Source organism: Podarcis cretensis (assembly GCF_951804945.1).
Source record: "Podarcis cretensis genome assembly, chromosome: 1".
Taxonomy (NCBI): Eukaryota; Metazoa; Chordata; class Lepidosauria; order Squamata; family Lacertidae; genus Podarcis; species Podarcis cretensis.
The window spans coordinates 68,725,428-68,745,154 of record NC_137170.1 but is presented as its reverse complement, the minus strand read 5'-3'; the positions used below and the strand labels follow the sequence as shown (position 1 = coordinate 68,745,154).

Sequence of the window (19,727 nt, the reverse complement as noted above, 5' to 3'; positions counted from 1 at the left end):
TATTCAACTTAGCAGGGTTCACAGTGGATTCTGAAACACAGTCATCTTGCTTCACATAAAATGGAGTCTCTCCCTTACTAGATGTTAGCCAATCACATGAGAACTACTAGAGAATACTTTAGAATTCAGCTACCAACCAATCAAATGTAAACACATTGTAATACATACAAGCATTTACAATTTCAGTGAATTAAATCACCATACTTAACAAGATTACTGTGAGTACAGTACATCAGTTGCTGAAATGGGTACAGCTTTTTGCACCAACTTCTTTATAACTCATCATCAGTCTTTATTATGGTCCAGAGACCCAACAATCTTTATAACTTTATACAGACTATGGAACTCTGTGTCTATAAGGTAAATGCCAAAAAGGTAAATAAAGGTAGGGTAAGTTATAGATCAGAACAGCAGGTTTTACTGGTTACAGAAATGTAAAGTTCTACAAGGATTCTTCAGTGCAATGTGAATCCAAATACTGCACATCCAGGAAAACAAGGCAGCTGACTCTTGAGTAAATACGTTTATTTAGCATCAAAGGTAAAAGGCCAATCAAATATTCTATTTAAAAATAAAGCTTAGTATTTGGAAAGTTGGTTTCTTTGTCTTGAGGTTGACAGAAAGGATGAAAACTTTTAGAAAATTGTATTTTGTTCAGTGTAAGCACAGCAGACAAGATAAAATAAATTCAACTCTTGTAGGCAATGAAATGTTGTGGACCTAAGTAGACCCAACAATTATTGCGCTGTAAAGATGCAGCTCCATACCAAAAGTGTTACATACAAACCCCGCTTTCCCCAGGACCCACATCTTCATTGCTTATTTATGTATTCATTAATTTTGTACATGACTTGATTGTAAAATACCTCAAGGTGGTTTACAAAAAGATAAAGCAATATATAGTCAAACCTCAGTTCCTAAATGGCTCCATTTTGGAACATTTTGGCTCTTAAACGCCAAAAACCCGGAATTAAATGCTCCAGTTTTCAAATGCTTTTCGGAAGCTGCACGTCCAGTGCTGGTTCCGCTTGAGCGCAGGAAGCTCTTGAAACCAATTGGAATCGCGCCTCAGTTGTCGAACATTTTGGAAGCTGAATGGGCTTCCAGAACTGATTACATTTGTCAACAGAGGTTTGACTGTAATTGAGAAAAATTCACAACAATACTTTAAAAGAAAAAAGGTTAAAATACTAAAACAGATTAAAATTACCTGAACTTTCTAAGCATCTGGGTAGGTTTGTCTAAACAGGCATGTTTTTACCAGGTGCCAAAAAGGGTACAGTGAAGGCTCCCGCTTGATCTCAATTGGCAGGGAGTTTCAAAGTACTGATGGTGCCACACTAAATTATTGCTTTCTTACAAATGCAGAACGAGTATTATGTGACAAATATCTTAGCCAATGCTAACGCTGAGGTTCGAAGAAGAAACACAGAACTAAGATACACTGTATACCTGATGGATTAAAAAAGGTCAAGAGATCCAGCACTTAGCTAACACCCATGATGCACAAAGCTTCTTTAAAGACCCAAAGACAATCTATGTGCCAATAAATGATATGCCTCCTACCCTCAACAGACAGTACCACACTTCTTAAAGGTAAAGAATCTATTGCACTGTGCTGGAAAAAACTATTGTAGACTTCCATAGTCAGGGATGCCAACTTGAATAGAATATTTGAGGGGAGGGCAGTTAAGCCCTGCCCTGCATAATCAATCGCATGATGTGGCGCATGTGTGGGGTGTAATCCATTGGGAGCCGTCAAATACAACATTCCTTGTTTTCCTAAAGTAGACATGCAAAGGAATGTTTGGTGCAGCCAGTCAAAACTCTCTGTTCCTCCTGGACTGGAGCATCCTTCATTGCATGTGACAAGTGGGTGGGCGTGACCTTTCCAGACATGGTAAAAGGCCAAGGCATGCTGCTAATCTTTTTCTTTTCTATCTTCGTTTCGTCCTGTGAACTGCTGGACTGCTAGCCTGCAGTCACTAGGTAAATCTCCCTTAAGGGGTAAACCTGCTTGTATATGTTTGAAACTTTAAGCCTAAAGCCTGCCTTCAGGGATCACACTGTACTCTGCCTGATCGTGAGTAAACTTTCTTTTTGTTACTTATGAATAAGGCTGTGGTATCTTTATTCTTTTAGGAGGGATTCAAGGGGTCTTACCAGGAAAATATTAAAACACATTTCAATCTGGACAAGCCAGATTGAATTGCATATTGCCTTAAGAAACTCACACAAGTTTGCAACCAGTTTTCTGCTATGTAAAAAGGGAATGCACTCTGCTAAGTAAAGGAACTTGCTAATGCAAGGTAGGAAATATATTAATAAACAAGATATCCTCTACTGCCACCCTGAACATTTCCACAGCATGCACACTATTTGAATGGCAACGTCCAGTGCTTTTTTTCTGGGGGGATGCATACCCCTAAACATTTTGTGAATCTAAGTTTGGCCTCATTGAGGGGCAGTATTTCAATATGCGTAGGAAAATGAGTACTCCTAAACATTTTTTAAGGAAAAAAGCCCTGGCGATGTCCATCAACTTTGGGGTGGCAACCCCTTCAAATGTTTTATTTGAATGTGGGGCAAAGGGACCTTGGCCCCTAGGAGTTGGCTCCTGTGTCCATAGTTACATCAGTGCAGGTCTCTAAAAAAACCCCCAGTGTCCATATACGTGATGACTGGGTGCGAACGTTCAACGCCAAGTTACTGAAGAAAAAATTAAGCTGCAATAGGGGGCCACATAGATAACTCAAAGGAGTCGGTGGACCAGCTTTTGGAAATAGTAAGGATATGGGTCACGAGATGGAAATCCGGAGGTCTAGACGAGCAGCGGCAACTTCCCTTTCCCGAGTCGGACGCAACCACGGGAAACCTATGCGTGCCTAGCGGGAAAAGGCCGTGATAAGCAATGCCGAGCCGAAGGCGCAGCCGGTGCACAGCTTTTTAATTATGACAATGCTCATTCTACAGACATCCGCCTCGAGCTGCTGCCTCCAAGGTAATGGCGAGGCCAGGCGAGACGCAGCAGAGTCGACCCTCTCTGCTCCTCTCCTCTACCTCTATTGGCCAAGCTCCCTCCGCAACTGAGAGGCAGCCAACCCGCCCGCGCTCTGAATGGACGCGAAGCGGACGGCGGGAGGCGGGCCTCCGCGGCCCTCGACCAACCAGGGACGGCCGGCGTAGGGCAGAGTGGCGCGCTGCCGGCCGTAACGTCGCGCGAGCGCCAATCGCAGCGGGCTAATCTCTCCGCCCCCGCGTCTTCTTTTTCTCCTTCCTCCAGGGCCGCTTGTTGGGCATATAGCGGCGCGGCAGCACCAACGCCACCACAGCCGCGGGAGGCAGCAGCATCACCACGACCTGCAGCAGCAAGTGAGCTGATTTGTTCAGGGAGGCGTCGGAGCGGGCGGGGCTTGAGGGAGAGAGGGAGGTGGTGAGCGCGAGCCGGCTCTGAGGGAGGAGGCGCAACCGCCCGTCGTGCGTGCGGCAGGACCCGAGTGCCGGTGAGGGACGGCGGGTTGGGCGGGTGGCCGTTGGCCGCGGGGAGGTCGCGAGCGAGGGAGGGGGCGCGGGGGGTGAGGCGAGGCGGGAGGGGGCAGTTCCGCTCCACGGAGGGCGGGGGAAGGGGAGATGAGGCGAGGAGGCCCCTGGGGTGCCGCGGCTTCCTCTGAGGGGAGCCTTGCCGGATGGAGGAGACTCGGAAAGCAAAGCCGGTGGGTGGGGCGTCTGGGCGGCGGATACTCTCCTGGTTGAGGGAGGGCGGCCGGGTGGGAAACGACGCTAACGTTGTGGGGCGGCCTGTTCCGTTCCCCACACCCCCAAGTGGAAAGGGGCCTGAGGGTTAACTGGAGCACGAGTTTATTTATTTGAGGGCATTGTTACTGTACCCTTTCTTAAAAATGTGGAGAATGCGGAGGCCCGAGAGAGCCAGGAAACCGCGGGCGGAGCCGAGTTGTGGAGCCAGGGGGAAAGATGTGCTGCTGCTGCTGCCGCCGCCTGGCTCTGAGACCCTGGAGGTGGAGGTGCACGGGCGGCTGTGAGAAGCGCCGCGCAAGTTTGAGGTCGCTCGTTGCAATACCGAGCCTTGGGGACAACTTAACGCAGGTTGCCTCTCTCCTTCGCTTTCCTCACCTCACCCCTTTCCATCCAGAAGCGGCCGAAAACGGTTTCTAGGTCGTGGGCTGATGTCTTGTTCTCCTGCGGTTGTGTAATAGGGTTGTCATGAGCACATGTTGGGGCGAGATGCACGAAGACTGAGGAAGTCATCACTTTGCAACTGCACACACACACGCCCCCCCCCCCACAACTGCAGGTCTTTCAAGCACAATTTTCATAATGAGGAACCAAGCTTTCTTGGGCATGGCCAAATGTTTGTGGAAGGTGGGGAATGAATCTCAACCCGCCCTGGTATTTTTAACGCCTTCTGGCTGTTTCCTTAAGATATTGTTCCCTTGGGTGGGGTTCCGTGCTGGGGATAAAGAATATGGCCCTTGTAATAAAGCTCTGGGTCTTGGCAGCCATTATTCCAGTGTAAGCGAATCTGTGCCATAGTGTGACTTCCCTGTCATGCCTATGTAATAGTGAATACTGGCTTTGGCAAGAAAAAAATTGGCATACTAAGGAAGGGTGTATCTCTTGCAGCACCCAAAGTTAGGAAATGTGTGTCTGTCAAAAGGAACTGCTTGCAGTAAAACTTAAGGAAATTGCAATTGCAAAACCTAGTAAAAGGTAAAGGGACCCATGACCATTAGGTCCAGTCGTGGCCGACTCTGGCGTTGCGGCGCTCATCTTGCTTTATTGGCCGAGGGAGCCGGCATACAGCTTCCGGGTCATGTGGCCAGCATGACTAAGCCGCTTCTGGCGAACCAGAGTAGCGTACGGAAACGCCGTTTACCTTCCCGCCGGAGCAGTACCTATTTATCTACTTGCACTTTGACGTGCTTTCGAACTGCTAGGTTGGCAGGAGCTGGGACCGAGCAATGGGAGCTCACCCCGTCACCGGGATTCAAACCGCCGACCTTCTGATCGGCAAGTCCTGGGCTCTGTGGTTTAACCCACAGCGAAGCAAACTTCCTTAATACACCCAAGATTACTAGTTTGATGTTAGAAAATTAAAAAGTTTTGTGTATGTAAAAGAGCCACAGCTCTCTCTTCAGCCTTACACATTTCTAGTCTGAAGTCCCAATGAGTTCAGTACATTTACCCCCAGGAAAATATGTGTAGTATTGCAGCCATAAAAAGTATAGATGGAGCTTTGTTCAGCACTAGTGAGACATCTGGATGTCACAGTTCAAGAAGGATGTTGACAAAGTAGAATAAATTCTGAAAAGAGCTGCAGAAGTAGTAAAAAGTCTGAAGTAAAGACTAAATAAATTGGGTATGTTGATCCAAAGTATGTGTTCAAAGCTTTTTATTATTTAAAAGGATATTCCAAAGAGAAGGCAGTTTCTACTTTCCCTACAATGTAGGAAACTTCAAAATAAAGGAAAATGAGGTGAAAATGGAATAAAATCAATTGAGCATTGAAGAAATTAACTTAAAATGAGGTTTTGGAAAGAGTGTACAGTGGTACCTCTAGATACGAACGGGATCCGTTCCGGAGCCCCGTTCGCATCTAGAGGTAAACGTATCTAGTGACGGCACATCTGCGCATGCATGCGTCACTTTTTGCCACTTCTGCACATGTGCGTGATGTCATTTTGAGCGTCTGCGCATGCGCAAGTGGCGAAACCCGGAAGTAACGTGCTCTGTTACTTCCGGGTTGCTGCGGAGCTCAACTCGAAGCATATTTAACCCGAGGTATGACTGTATTCAGGGGACGCAGGTGGCGCTGTGGGTTAAAGCCTCAGCGCCTAGGACTTGCCGATCGAAAGGTCGGCGGTTCGAATCCCTGCGGTGGGGTGCGCTCCCACTGCTCGGTCCCAGCGCCTGCCAACCTAGCAGTTCGAAAGCACCTCCGGGTGCAAGTAGATAAATAGGGACCGCTTACCAGCGGGAAGGTAAACGGCGTTTCCGTGTGCGGCTCTGGCTCGCCAGAGCAGCGATGTCACGCTGGCCACGTGACCCGGAAGTGTCTCCGGACAGCGCTGGCCCCTGGCCTCTTAAGTGAGATGATTTTTCCTCAGAGGTGACTTCTAGACTTGGTGGCCTCTTGAAAGGTAATCGCTCCTCCAATATACTTTAAATAGTAGATGAACATAGAGGAAGATCTATGTCTAACAGTAGATTCACATGGGAGCAGTCCATCCTTTAAGTAAAGCCTTAAATAGCCTGCATCTAAAAGTCAGTTTCAGAATCCCAGTCAACAGCACTTTCATCTGTCTGCATTACTATTTTGTTCACTCACTAATCAGTCCCTCAGTGATCCAAGACACCTATTTAGGACATCTAATACTTCCTTAGGATCAGATGGGAAAATCTGAAAGAAACTTGAGTACTGTAATTAGCTTTGACACCAAACCTCAAATTTATAGGCAACATCACCCAGCAGTTTCACATGGATATTTAAACAGTACAGTGGTACCTCGGGTTAAGAAATTCGTTCCGGAGGTCCATTCTTAACCTGAAACTGTTCTTAACCTGAAGCACCACTTTAGCTAATGGGGCCTCCTGCTGCTGCCGCGGTGCCATTTCTGTTCTCATCCTGAAGCAAAGTTCTTAACCCGAGGTACTATTTCTGGGTTAGCGGAGTCTGTAACCTGAAGCGTCTGTAACCTGAGGTACCACTGTATAGGAGACAAGCAGGATCCCTGTGGCATCATACAAGCCAGCCACTATTGGGATCAGTTCTTCCATCTGTGTTTTCACAATTCTTATTTACTGGAGTAGTCAGGGCAATCCATAGCTGCCTGCAAAGCCAACTTGAAAATATTTATGTGGGTGGTAAACTTAGTGCTTTACTTCAAATGTAAACAGAAATTGGACTTTGAAACTTAAGATATGTGAGGTGTGAGAAAGTAAATATCTATGTGAGACACATTGCTGATAATTAAATGGCAAAGGTGACTGTGACTTGTAATCACTATATCTGAATAGTCCATATTTCTGGATTTGGATAAAGGTATATTGTAAGCTTTTTTTATGGAAAAAATGAGGAATACTCTAATATTTGTCATTAAGGTAGTTTCTGTCTTAAAGATTAACTTTTTACAAGTCTGAATTTATAAATAGAAGGTCTTCTTTCACAACTTTAAAGAGAACTTATTGGGGGGAGGGAAATTATGTACCTTTCATGTTAAGCCCTGAAACATTTTTACCGCTCTTGCCACTATCATTTCTGTTCTTTATTCTTCTTAATATAGTAGCTGCTGTTTATGTATATACTATACTTTGTTAGTCCGTTGATGCAAGCTTGTTCACTCTTGCATTTTCCACCTGAGTTGGAATTGACATGAGATAGTGAAGTTTAAAATTCAGAAACAAATTTGTAAAAGCAAACAACACTGTCACCATTAGACCATTTTGCCTTACTAGTTCTGTTGGATGTTTACAATGGCTCTGCTTTCTGGTGAGTGGAGAATGAATTGGTTTCTTGAATGTGTAGTCAATTGAGAAGACAGTGTCTGAAATATCCATACAGTGAACAACTACATACTGGAGTATTGATATTACTGAAACCAGTTATGGTGTATTTAATTCACAGTTTCAGCAAAGATAATTACATATGAAAATGCTTCCTGGTAAAAAAAAAATCCTTTACACTATTAGCTAGTGCATAGAACAACCAAGTCCTCTGATGCATTGTGTTGGAAGGATTTTGGATAGAGCAAAAGTGCCCAGCTTTGCCCTGCTGAGCCAGCCTCTGCTGATAGGGAGCTTTGCTGTTGGAGGGGAAGCCCTGCCAACGAAGGGCAGGTACATGTTACCACTGGCAGCACTCACCAAAACCTGATGTTTCTAGTGCTGGTGGACTGCTGCTGGGTCACTGTTGGTGAAGCAGGCTTGATCCAGGGCTCTTTACTGTGTCAGCCCAGGAGCTGGCACAGTGAAGGAGTACTTTTATGATGTTAGCCGCTCTGAGCCCAGCCTCAGCCAGGGAGGGCAGGATACAAATATTATTATTATTATTATTATTATTATTATTATTACTACTACTACTACTGCTTTTTCCTTCCCTCTCCCTTTCACACTTGCCAGCATGAGAAGTGTGGCTGTGGAAGATGCAGTGGCTTTACTGCTCTTATCAAGTGGCCAGGAATTTGGATTAAACAGTTGGTATTAGTGGCTAACTAAGGAAGCAATGGGGTACAAAATCATCAAATTTTCTCCTTTTTTAAATTAAAAGTTGCACAGGTAGTTCCCACCGCCTCTCAACTGACTGGGGAAGGGTTGATCAGTATTTTCCAAGTGGTATTGTATGGCAAGCTCCCAGCCTTTTATTTTGTTTGTTTGTTTTCAAAACGTTACTCTGCCTAATTTGGAAAGGAACTCAAGCTGGTTTACAACCTGAAGCATAATAATAAATTACATAACTATACCCTTTAAATCACAAATACTGACATTAAAGCCACCCTCTCATATGAAAGCCCAAAGCCACCAACAGTCTGGTAAAAGCCTTTTAAAACAGACATGTTTTTACTAGTCACAAAAAACAATATAGTGATAGTTTGACCCTTGTTAAGGCATTCCACAGGATGAGTGCTACAACAAAAAAGCCTCTGCCTGCCTGCACCTTTGCCGTCTGCAGGCAACTTGAGATCAAGGAATATCCTCCAATTACAAACCTAGTCTTTCAGTTAGAGTCTAACCCCATCCAAAACACACTCCAAACCAAAGTCCATCCACTAACAGTATTTATGTTTTGTCTGACCTAAGCTTCAGCTTGTTCCAGTGCCTCACAGCTACCAAGCATTAGTTCAACCTTTCAGCTCCCTTCCCAGGATCAGATGGAAATGAGAGATAGGTATCAGCAGCATACTGAGAGCTCTGCACCCCAGCCATCAGTTGCATGCAGATATTAAACAGTCTTGCAGAACCTCATAATTACCTAGCACCACCTTCTGCGTCCTCTCAGGTTTGAATGGAGCCACTTCAACATTGTTCCCCCAGTTTTCATCTTTTGGAGACAATCGATAAGAAAAGCATGGCCAATGGTATCAAAAGCCACTGAGAGGTTCAGGAGAATAGATAGAATACAGATCTTACACTTAGGTGAATAGGGCAAATTCAATGCCAGAAATGAACTGAAAGCCAGACAGGAAATTCTGGAGCTGTGCTGCCACAACATGTTTGCACATTTTGCCCCCAAAAGGGATGGTAGACACTGGCCACTAGTTGTTTAAATCAGAGAGTGTAATGATTGTTTTCCCCCACTAGAAAAACAATAGGGTGCAATTCAACATTGCAGTATGGTTCTGCCAATGCAAGTATTTCTGCTTCCTAGATGGAGTGATCTCCTCTCTCTCTCTCTCTCTCTCTCTCTCTCTCTCTCACACACACACACACACACACACAACCTATGCTCTGTTCTCAGGGTTCTCCCCGCAAAAATACTGGCTTTTGCAAGCACAACAACTTACGGTAGTTGAATCTATATTACCATTCTCTTAAGTACCAAAGGCACTCAACACTTTATTACCGCACTCACTCATGTGTGCATATGTGACCATTCTGATTTCACATCCAGTTTGAGTGAGAATCAAGAGCCAAGCCTGTTAACTGCATCTCTCTACGGATTTAATGCTCCTCTTCAGGGTGATGTATAGCATTGAATAATATACTCTGTTCTGTTAGAATGAAATGCTTGTAATCTTGAGATACTTTCATTTTTAATGTTTGGTATTTTCTAAACGACAATTAGTGCTGCAAAAGCATGCATCCCATTAAATGAACAATGCAAAAACATAATTTAAAATGTTATGATATTAAGTGATCAGAAGTATATGGCTTTGACTCGTCCCTGACCTGTTCAGATCCACCAATCTGTGTACTTTTCTAAAGCAGACCTTTGACTTTGATATTGTGGGATAAATCCATGATTTATCTTGAAGTGTGATCTTACCTAAAGTAAAAAACAGGGAGTTTCTGATGAGGGGTTGAACTCGCCTTTAGCACATATCTCTAGTGTTCAAGTCAGCTCTGCCAAATTGGCACATACCTTCTTTATAGTTTCCAGTGCTTGAAGGTCAGTGAGGCAATCCCTTTTTTATAGAGGTCCTGCTTTGGGATTCTGCTGAAAAACAAACTTTAGCCCCATGTGGTCCTGATGAATCTTTTAATATACCGTATTTTTTGCTCTATAAGACGCACCAAACCACAAGACGCTCCTAGTTTTTGGAGGAGGAAAACAAGAAAAAAATTATTCTGAATCTCAGAAGCCAGAACAGCAAGAGGGATTGCTACACAGTGAAAGCAGCAATCCCTCTTGCTGTTCTGGCTTCTGCGATAGCTGCGCAGCCTGCATTCGCTCCATAAGACGCACACACATTTCCCCTTACTTTTTAGGAGGGAAAAAGTGAGTCTTATAGAGCAAAAAATACGGTAACTACTTTGCACTAAGCTCAGATAATATCTTCAACTTAGTTGTCTTGTTCTTTTCATGATCCTATGTTTCATGATCCTTAGATAAATAAAGGAATTTTTTTGGCGTGGTGAACATGTTCCATACTCTTGCAACAGTGCCATCAGTTCCATTTCGTCAGGTGGAATATTTATATTCCTTGGAGTTCTCCACACTATGGAAGAAAACTTAAAGCGCCAAACGTTGAAATATGTTAATTCTTTTTTTTCTTTTAAGGGCTCTAGTTTCTGTGAAGTAGCCAAGACTATAACAAAAGTTGATACTTGAACGGATTTCCTCTAATTTTAAGAACAGCAAATTATGTATTATTGCAAATAACTATATTATAAAATACTTATATTTTCTAGTTCAGAACAAGAAGCAGTTTGTCCCAACCTGAACTGGTCTTCCCTGGGAGATGGCTAAGCTTGTTCCAGCCTTCAAGAAAATCACTAGGAAGCAACAATTTTAAATGTGCAGCCTGCTTATATCAGAGGCCAGGAAAAGGAAAGCTAATATTAAAACCATATAAAACAGGTAGGATAAAACTGATGAAAAGTTTCCAGTGTTAGCACAATCTCACCCAACTTAGTCTTCAGTTTTAAAATCCAGGCCAAATTGGTCTTTATGATTCATAAATGTTTTTGAGCTCTGACACTCGAGAAAAATAACAGTCCATTCTTATAGGTGCTTCAAAGTGCACCACTTTGCACACACCCTTGCCAGCCAGATAAGACATACAGGTGGGTGTCTTTGTTTGAACTTGGACATTGTGATGAGACACATTGGATGAACAAATACTTTCTCTGATAATTCAACCCATATTATTTTGGACCCAAAATGGTACCTTAAATTGTACCTGAAAGATGCCGGCGATGATACTGGAAATGCTTTTGGATGTGCTATATGCATACTGATACTTCTGTTTTTCAATACAGCCCAGTGCACAATAATTTAACATGAATGACAGTTGCGGGTGTTAAGTGGAAAGTTTTGTGGCCTTTTCAGTGGTACCCTGGCTGCTGTTGCAATCTGGAATTAATTCCAGACACAGCTGTAGAACCAGGAGTGCACTATCAGTCTAAGCTAATCGTTCTTTTGTCATGCCCACATTTATTTCCAGTTGGCGAGTTTGCATCCAGTATTTAACAGTAGACAAAAACAGAGCCAGACTAGATTAAATTTGTTGCAGGTAGCTCAGTCTCTGAACAGCAGCAGGCAAAAATCTGAGTTACTCACTATATAGAATAAGTGGGACTTCCAACAAAATGCTTCAGTGTCCATGGTACTTTGTCATGTCCTTTCCCATGATACTCCATTTCTGCACTCATCCATACTTCCCTTCTCTTCTCCATCCTCCAACCAGTCAGCCAGCATTTATTGGCCACCAAGCATCCCCATAACTTCCTCTTATGTATGGATTCTTACATTTTGGTTATATAAGGTTTTGTACTTGTCTCTTCACTTTAGAAATGGTGGGAATGATAACTGCTGAACCTTAAAACATTCATTCTCTGTAGCAAGGATGCTATTACTATAGAATACTTGGTTTTGAAAACAAAACTAAAAAGTGTTTACTGTAATTGGTAAGCTTTGACTGAGCAGTGCTCTTGTTGTCTGTCTGGATGTTTCACCCAGCTTGGATTGATTTAAATAATCATAGTATGTGGAGCATCTTCTTTTGTTTTTGTTTCCTGATGTAGATCATCTTGAACCTGTTTTCTGTGCTTCTGAATATTAGATTATATTTTAAGGTTCAACTATATAAATATTTGGTTTTAAGTTAATATAGTTTTAAATAAATCCCGTGTTTTTTTTGCTATATTATTTCAAATGTCTGCAAGGCTCTGATGCAAGCATAATACAAAATTAAAAATTAACTCCATATATTTAGTGTTTTCTTTGTATCTTGCTATGTTGCCCTTCTGCAAAGCTCAAAGTTCTAGCTCCTATTGATATTATTTAACCAGAAAAGCTTAGCTTAGGTATATGTCCACATTTTATCTACAATTGTTATCTCTTGTGTCTGCTATATCTTCTTCCATTTGTAAAACTTGAGTTCTGAAAAGAATGTGATTTAATAAAGCTTGTACTTCCAACAAAGCAGAGATGTTGCAGTATATGGGGGCTAACAAGAGCAACTATTGTATGCTCCACAATGGTGCTCACACAGCGTTAGACACAAGAATCTTTTATTAAGAGGAAATGTTGGCCACAGTGCTGGAGCTATTAGTCCCTGTTTGGATTTTTTTTTTTTTAAGTTTCTTCCATCAGACTGTTGATCAAACATTTCTGTCAAAAGGGCAGTACCTCAGAATGCATTGTTATGCTCCTGAATACTGAATTTATAAATGTTTGTTTCATTTAAGAGTGGACACTTCTGCAAGAAATTCTGGACAAATAACATTTAGGAATCTCACATTGAGGGTCTTTTTATCTTTTGTGGGGGGGGGGGGGAAATAGTGACAAAGATATGCAAAGTCAAATTTTAACTAGCTTAATTTTTTTCTTTGGCTTTCCATAATGTTTCTTGATCTAACACTTACCCAAAGCATTGAAGAAACTAGCATGCACAGCATTCCTGCTTATCCTTTATTTCTCATTTGCAGTGTAGATTGAATTGCAAGATTCAACACTCCACAATCAATGACTAGTTGCTACTATGTAGCAACCTGTTGTGGATGTTGACATAGCAGCAATATCTGTGAGTAAATGAACTATATTAGCAATGAAAGGAAACGTTTATTGGCTGGCATATTGGAGCACGTTCCAATGAAATCCCTGGTTTTCTATACGTTTCTAAACGTTAGTGAGCAGTTCAAGTGGAATACACATACATTAAAGGTGCCAGTTTTTCAGCAAACCTTAGGGACACTCCTGTAGCTCTCCTTGACTTTGGCATCTTCATTTAGCCATGAGTTGAGACAAATGTACCCTGCACTCTGTCAAAGATATCTTTCCTGTCTTTCCAGTTTGGCAACTAACCCCATGCCAGTTATTTCTACTTCTGCTGCTTGCTTTCACTAGTAAGATGAACAAAGCATTGGTGACTCTTGTGGCAAAAAGTGTTAGGACACAGAGCAGGGAGTTGGAGGCCAAAGTGAGAGGAGCTATATTATTTAGTTCAGGATAAACCAAGATTTCTTCAAAGCCTAACCAGCTCATTGTGGAAGGGTAAGTTGCTTGGGACTGAAGGACTAGGGAGATACAAATGATTTGAGCTATTGAAATAATTGTGTAGAACAGAGCTGATTTTCAGCTCTTGAATACTCACTCAGGATTGTATGTGTGCATAATGCTGCAATCCATGTCTTGAGATAAGGGAAGAGCTGCCTGTGCTTAAAGGCCATTGTTACTTAGACCTAGAGAAGGAGTGCCCTAGGGCTGCAGAGATATTTGCTATGAAGCACCATTAGGAATTAGCCAGGCATGTTTTGCTACTGCTATGGGTCTAATTTTGATGACATAGAAATTTCTGGGCACCAGGTTGGTGACCAAAGTATAAAAACCTCTGCCTTAGTTCATAGTTAATACAGTTTCCACTTTGTGTGGCACAAGTGAATTATTTTAAGAGCAAACTACAGTCAAGCAATGTAGTTGGGATCATAGATTCATAGATATTTGTTCGTATAACATGATTCTTGTTTATAAAACCCAATAAAAAAATGTAGTGTTGGAAAGGACCCCGAGGGTCTTATAGTCCAACCCACTGGCGAATAGACATTCCATTGTGGCAACTGTAACCTAGTTTTAAGGTGCTATTTGGCATGTAGCTTATATATCAGTTTCTAAAACTGTTGTGAAGCCCAGTGGAGGCATCATGGAGGAGATCTGTGTGCTCCTAGGTGCTTTTAGGGAGGGATAGTAGCCTAGCCTGGGCTGATTCGATTTTTAGTTCCCTGTATATCTCAAGTTTCCATGGTTATAGCTTCATTCTGAAGTGGTCTCATGTGTTGGTGATAACTCTCTGCATATAACTTGGGGGAGGTGTTGCATGTAACTGTTGCTATGTTGATCATAACATCTGCTTTTGAGACCTTATTATCTCAGGGCAGTGTTTCGTTGCAATCAACAAGAACAGTAGTTTCTCTCATAGGGAAAGCTGTAAAGCAATATGTTAGGACCATAGTGGAACCTTCATAATCTATATATTACCCATTGTGAGGGCCAACTTACATATTTTGTATTTGTCTTTTTTCATTTTGTTCTGTAAATAGCAGTCAAGGGACCACTGATCCACAATAGGGCCATGGCCCGGGCAATAGGGCCATTCTCCCCATCCTGCCATCCCAGCTGAAAGTTTTAACTCCAACAGCTGCTTTTTGCCCATAGAGGGAAGCTATTTTTGACACCAATAGCTGCTTTCCTCCTAGGGCAAATAGTAGCTTGTGGGGGTGAGACTTAATTTGGGGGGCTGTGGTATGGTAGGAAAGTATTCTCCCTCCTCCATATGCTCTGTGGTTGCCACTATTTAAATAAATGCAAACAAAATATGCACTTACTATGATTATCCTTCATTTGGTTGAATTGATAGTTATTGCGGCATAGTTAATAAATTAAGGCCCACCTAAAGGCTTTGTGTGTAACATTCCGCCCCCCCCCCCCCATGAATCCCATGTATGTGCATGCTTAATTCTAGATCTGCTATACAAATTCATTCCAGTAACCAAATATGCACTTCTGCATGCCTTTTTGACTAAATGAGCCTACTCTTAGGCTTCATTTGTGAAAACTGATCATTTGTGGAAAATTTTCCCCATAAGTGTTTGTTTGTATTTTAGAGTATTTCCAGCTTTAAATCCTAAAATCAGGTTTCTTATGACATATTTTTAAGGACCTCAACTGTCATGCATATAGTGTAATATTTTTCAATAACTGATTGATATGTGAAATGTCAGTATTATGCATATATGTCAGCAACCTGATCTTCGCTTAACAAAATCAGTAGTGTAAATAGTATTATGATGAGTTGATTAATTGGTTAACATAGAAGTTAACGTATGTAGATTGAGATATACCGTATTTTTCACCCTATAGGACGCACTTTTTCCCCTCCAAAAATGAAGGGGAAATGTGTGTGGGTCCTATGGGGCGAATGCAGGCTTTCGCTGAAGCCTGGAGAGCGAGAGGGGTCAGTGCGCACCGACCCCTCTCGCTTTCCAGGCTTCAGGAAGCTATCCGCCAGCCTTGCAAGCCCGACGGGAGGTCCCACAGGCTTGCAAGGCTTGCGGGCAGCAGCCTGCAGCCCACAAGCTCGGGGGACAGCGGGGAGGTGCAGCGCTGCCACCCTGCTATTCCCCGACCTGATCTGGAGGCTGGCGGGGGGGGGGGGGGGAGAAGCAAGCTTGCTTCTCCCCATCGCCAGCCCCACAAGCTCGGGGGATAGCGGGGAGGCGGAGCGCCGCCACCCCGCTATTTCCCGACCTGGTTTGGAGGCGGGCGGTGGGGAGAAGCAAGCTTGCTTCTCCCCATCGCCAGCCCCACAAGCTCGGGGGACAGCAGGGCAAGCCGCTGCCCCACGGAGGCTAGAGAGGCTGTCCTTGAAGGCAGAAGAGGGAGACGGAGTGCTCCGTCTCCCTCTTCTAGCTTGGGGATGGCTGCGCAAACCTTGGGGGGAAATAAAAAAAATTTCCTTGATTTCCCCCCCAAAAAACTAGGTGTGTCCTATGGGCCGGTGCATCCTATAGGGCAAAAAATACGGTAGTTTACACTGAGAACTATAAGCACTATTGTGATATGGAGCAACAGTCTGAAGCTCCAGCAAACAGGGGGTTCAGTGTTAAACTAATAAATTTACGGTTTCCTCAAGGCCTTTCTTTGTTAGAGTAGCCATGTGCCATCTGTGTAGCTTTTGCATTTGGATCAAAGTCTTCAAGATATTATTTGTGTGGGGTGTGGGGAAAGTAACCAAAACCTCTTATTCAGCTGAAAATGTGTTAACTGTAGCACATCTTGTAATGAATATACTTCATTCTTCATTCAACAATTAGTTCTCTGTTCACACCCCCACTGATTCACAAACTTAGTATAGTTGAGTACTGGATTGTATTGGCAATACTGCAAAGCACTTTTTACATTAAAATATTTTCTTCAATTTATATGAAGCACTGAGTTTCTGGTTCATTGTTGCCCTTGATTCAGTATAGTGAAAGATATAACTAGTGCTTTATTTCTGGGGGGATGCAGGGGTATGCATGCCCCTAAACATTTTTTTTAAAGAAAAAAAAAGCACTCGATATAACAATTATTTTTGGATAATTGACTCATTTTTCTTTTCTGAAAAAAAGGAAATATGCATTTTTCCCAATATGGAATGTATAACCCACATATATCTTAGACACCAGGGATACTGCAAGTTTTAATGGTCTGTGGCAATTATCATTTGTAGCAGGCAAAAATGTGACACCATCTTCCCAATAGTTTATTGATATCACTGTTACTTTGTTCACTTGTTAGTTCCCAGGTACAGAAATTCAACAAACTAAAAAAATAGGTATGCCAGCAGAGACATGGGGACTTTCCAGAGTATTGCACATAATGTCACATGTATGACAGCCTGCTTGCTGAACAGAAGTTGTGGGTATGTGTTTAGCACAATGAGCTCCCGGTCTTCAGGACACAAGATGGTGACTGGAAGAAGTAGAGAGAGGTTGGTGGACAAGGCAGTTGGGGATGTAAAAGTTGTGTCCCACTCCCAAGCTGACAGCTCCCCTGGTGTTAGGGGAATGAGGAAGACCTCACCCTGAGGAAGACAAAAGTGATCCCTTAAAAAGGACCTATGCATTTGAGGGGTGCATAGGTACTTTGTTATGCCAAGAATACATCTCTGAAGAGTGGAATTATCCCGTCAGTAGAAGAATCAGTCATTTAGAACATAGATAGCTTGGTGTGTGGTGGGCATGCTGACTTGCCTGCCTGGTGTGAAAGTTGCAAATGTCTCACATTGTGTAGATTGGTGGATGGTGCTGGGGAGGAATCGGTCACCGTGGTGCATGTAGGCACCAGTGACATGGGGAAATGTAGTTGTGATGGGGAAATGCAGTTGAGAGGTCCTAGAAGTGAAATATAGGCTGCTAGCTAAGAGGTTGGAAGCTGGGAAAGTCAAGGTAGCTTTCTCTGAAAAGCTTATCCCCCTGGTTCCTGATGTAGGGTCAACCAGAGAGGCCTAGCTTAGTAGTCTCAATGGGTGAAACTCAGTCTTTTATATTGAACAGTTTTGTATCTGAGTGTTGTTTGTTTAAGGAAGATGGTTAGCAGCAACTAGAAGTCATACCATTTATACTAGGCTGAATATTATGTTTCTGTAAAAATGGAATTTCAAATGTAATTGGGCAAGAATTTAGCAGATAAAATGTGATTAAGGGCCAGTACAGATGCAAACTCTAACTTACTCTTAAATTCTCTTAAGATCATGATGGTATCCATCCCAGAATACTATGAAGGCAAGAATGTCCTCCTCACTGGAGCTACTGGCTTCATGGGAAAAGTTCTTCTGGAAAAGCTACTAAGGTCCTGTCCGAAGGTGAAAACGGTTTATGTGTTGGTTAGACACAAAGCAGGGAAGAATTCTCAAGAACGCGTGGAGGAAATGATCAGCTGCAAGGTATCATTCCATAAAATGGCTATGTTGAACTTGACATTAAAAAAAAAAAATTCTAACAAAGTTTTGAATAATAGTGAGAATACATGTGGTAGTGCAGGGATGGGGAACTTTTCATTCCATGGGCCACATGAGACCCACATGTTATGTGGCAGGACTCTAGTATGTGATAATTTGTAGATTTGAAGCTGCATTTTCTTAGTACAGTGAGTTTACATCCAGACAATTTGTATCAATAGTAAAATCAACTAGGAAGCATTTTTTAGTCTCTCATCCAGAGTAACAGTGATACAGAAAACTTTTTAAAATACCTTTATCGCAGAGGAATGTGTGTGTTGCCATCTCACATAATTATCCCCTTAGATTTGTGCTGTTAAACTACATACATTGTGCTTCTGATTGCACTGTACCTGCCTGGGGGAATTTGGATTGGTTCCATCCATAAGACTACGCTTGCATGGTCCCATGCATGTAAGCTCATTCATATATGAAATGGTGTACAGATTGCATGGAACATGCCTGTTATATTGGGCTCTGTAGTTTAGACCATTGTGTAAATTTGAAGTACCATGTGCTAATGTTGGATCCTGATGGATACTTGTTTTCCCAATATATTATATAGATAAAAAGTCTGTACAGGGTATAAATTTTGGAGTGCTCATTCTAACCAAGTAGCAACCTAACATAATTAGTGATATGTGTCCTAGGCCACAATAGCAATTTCAGTGGGCTGAAATACAATTTACATTTTTCCACAACGGGCATGTTACCAGAGCTATAAGTATTAACTAGCTAACTCCTTTCTCATCCATAGTTAATTGTAACATTAAATTGCAGGAGAAACTAATACTACTTTGTATCAATACTTTAAGTGTGTAGAGATAGATCTTACTTGAAATGGATTTATTTTTAGCAGTGTTTTCAACCTCCTATCTCTTTTTATACAGTGGTGCCTCGCAAGACGAAATTAATCCGTTCCGTGAGGCTCGTCATATAGCGGTTTTTTTGTCTTGCGAAGCAAGCCCATTGACAGCTTAGCGGATTAGCGCTATTAGCGGTTTAGCGGCTTTTAGCGGATCAGCTGATAAGCGGCTTAGGGCTTAGGAAAGGGGGGGGGGAGGGAAAAACCTCCGCAGGAACTCGCAAGACATTTTCGTCTTGCGAAGCAAGCCCATAGGGAAATTCGTTTTGCGAAGCGCCTCCAAAACGGAAAACCCTTTCGTCTAGCGGGTTTTCCGTCTTGCGGGGCACCACTGTATATGAAAAAGAATAAACTGGTGAACTGAGCAATTCTATCTCTCATCTAAGGAGCAATGGGGCAAAACAGAGTTGCTGAGCCATCACTGTATCTGCTACTCATGACAGCCAATGCTGAATATGACAGTCCTGTTTTCTGCATAATTGATTGTTGCTTGTTTGCTGCACTGGCTCTAAGCCTGGATAAGGCCACTTCCAGTGGTGGACTAGCTTTGTATCCAGTGGGGGGTGGTTAGCCTCTGGCCTGGGAGCCTCATCTGTCCATCAAGTAGTTATTTCTGACTCCCCAAGACCTCACTGGTTTTGACAGAGACAGCAAAAGAGATTGAACCTTTCTGCCCAACACATTGCCCTGTTGGGGATGTAAATTGC

At 42.8% G+C, this 19,727-nt stretch overlaps 1 protein-coding gene across 11 annotated transcripts in view; it reads left to right on the top strand.

Annotated features, from left to right (window-relative positions):
• Positions 1-1,938: 1,938 nt before the first annotated feature.
• Positions 1,939-19,727, top strand: part of FAR1 (fatty acyl-CoA reductase 1) — a 37,606-nt gene continuing 19,817 nt past the window's right edge. For 2 of the 11 annotated variants that reach the window (XM_079996363.1, XM_079996371.1), the window contains exons 1-4: positions 1,939-2,083; positions 3,284-3,372; positions 10,867-11,035; positions 17,907-18,101. In XM_079996363.1, coding sequence (XP_079852489.1) covers positions 17,910-18,101 — 192 coding nt within the window. In that variant the 5' untranslated portion in view covers positions 1,939-2,083; positions 3,284-3,372; positions 10,867-11,035; positions 17,907-17,909. Of the gene's footprint in view, positions 2,084-3,241; positions 3,373-3,400; positions 3,504-3,606; positions 3,714-6,141; positions 6,159-10,866; positions 11,036-17,906; positions 18,102-19,727 lie in introns of those variants that run through there. The other 9 variants (XM_079996361.1, XM_079996362.1, XM_079996368.1 and 6 more) reach the window with 9 other exon arrangements.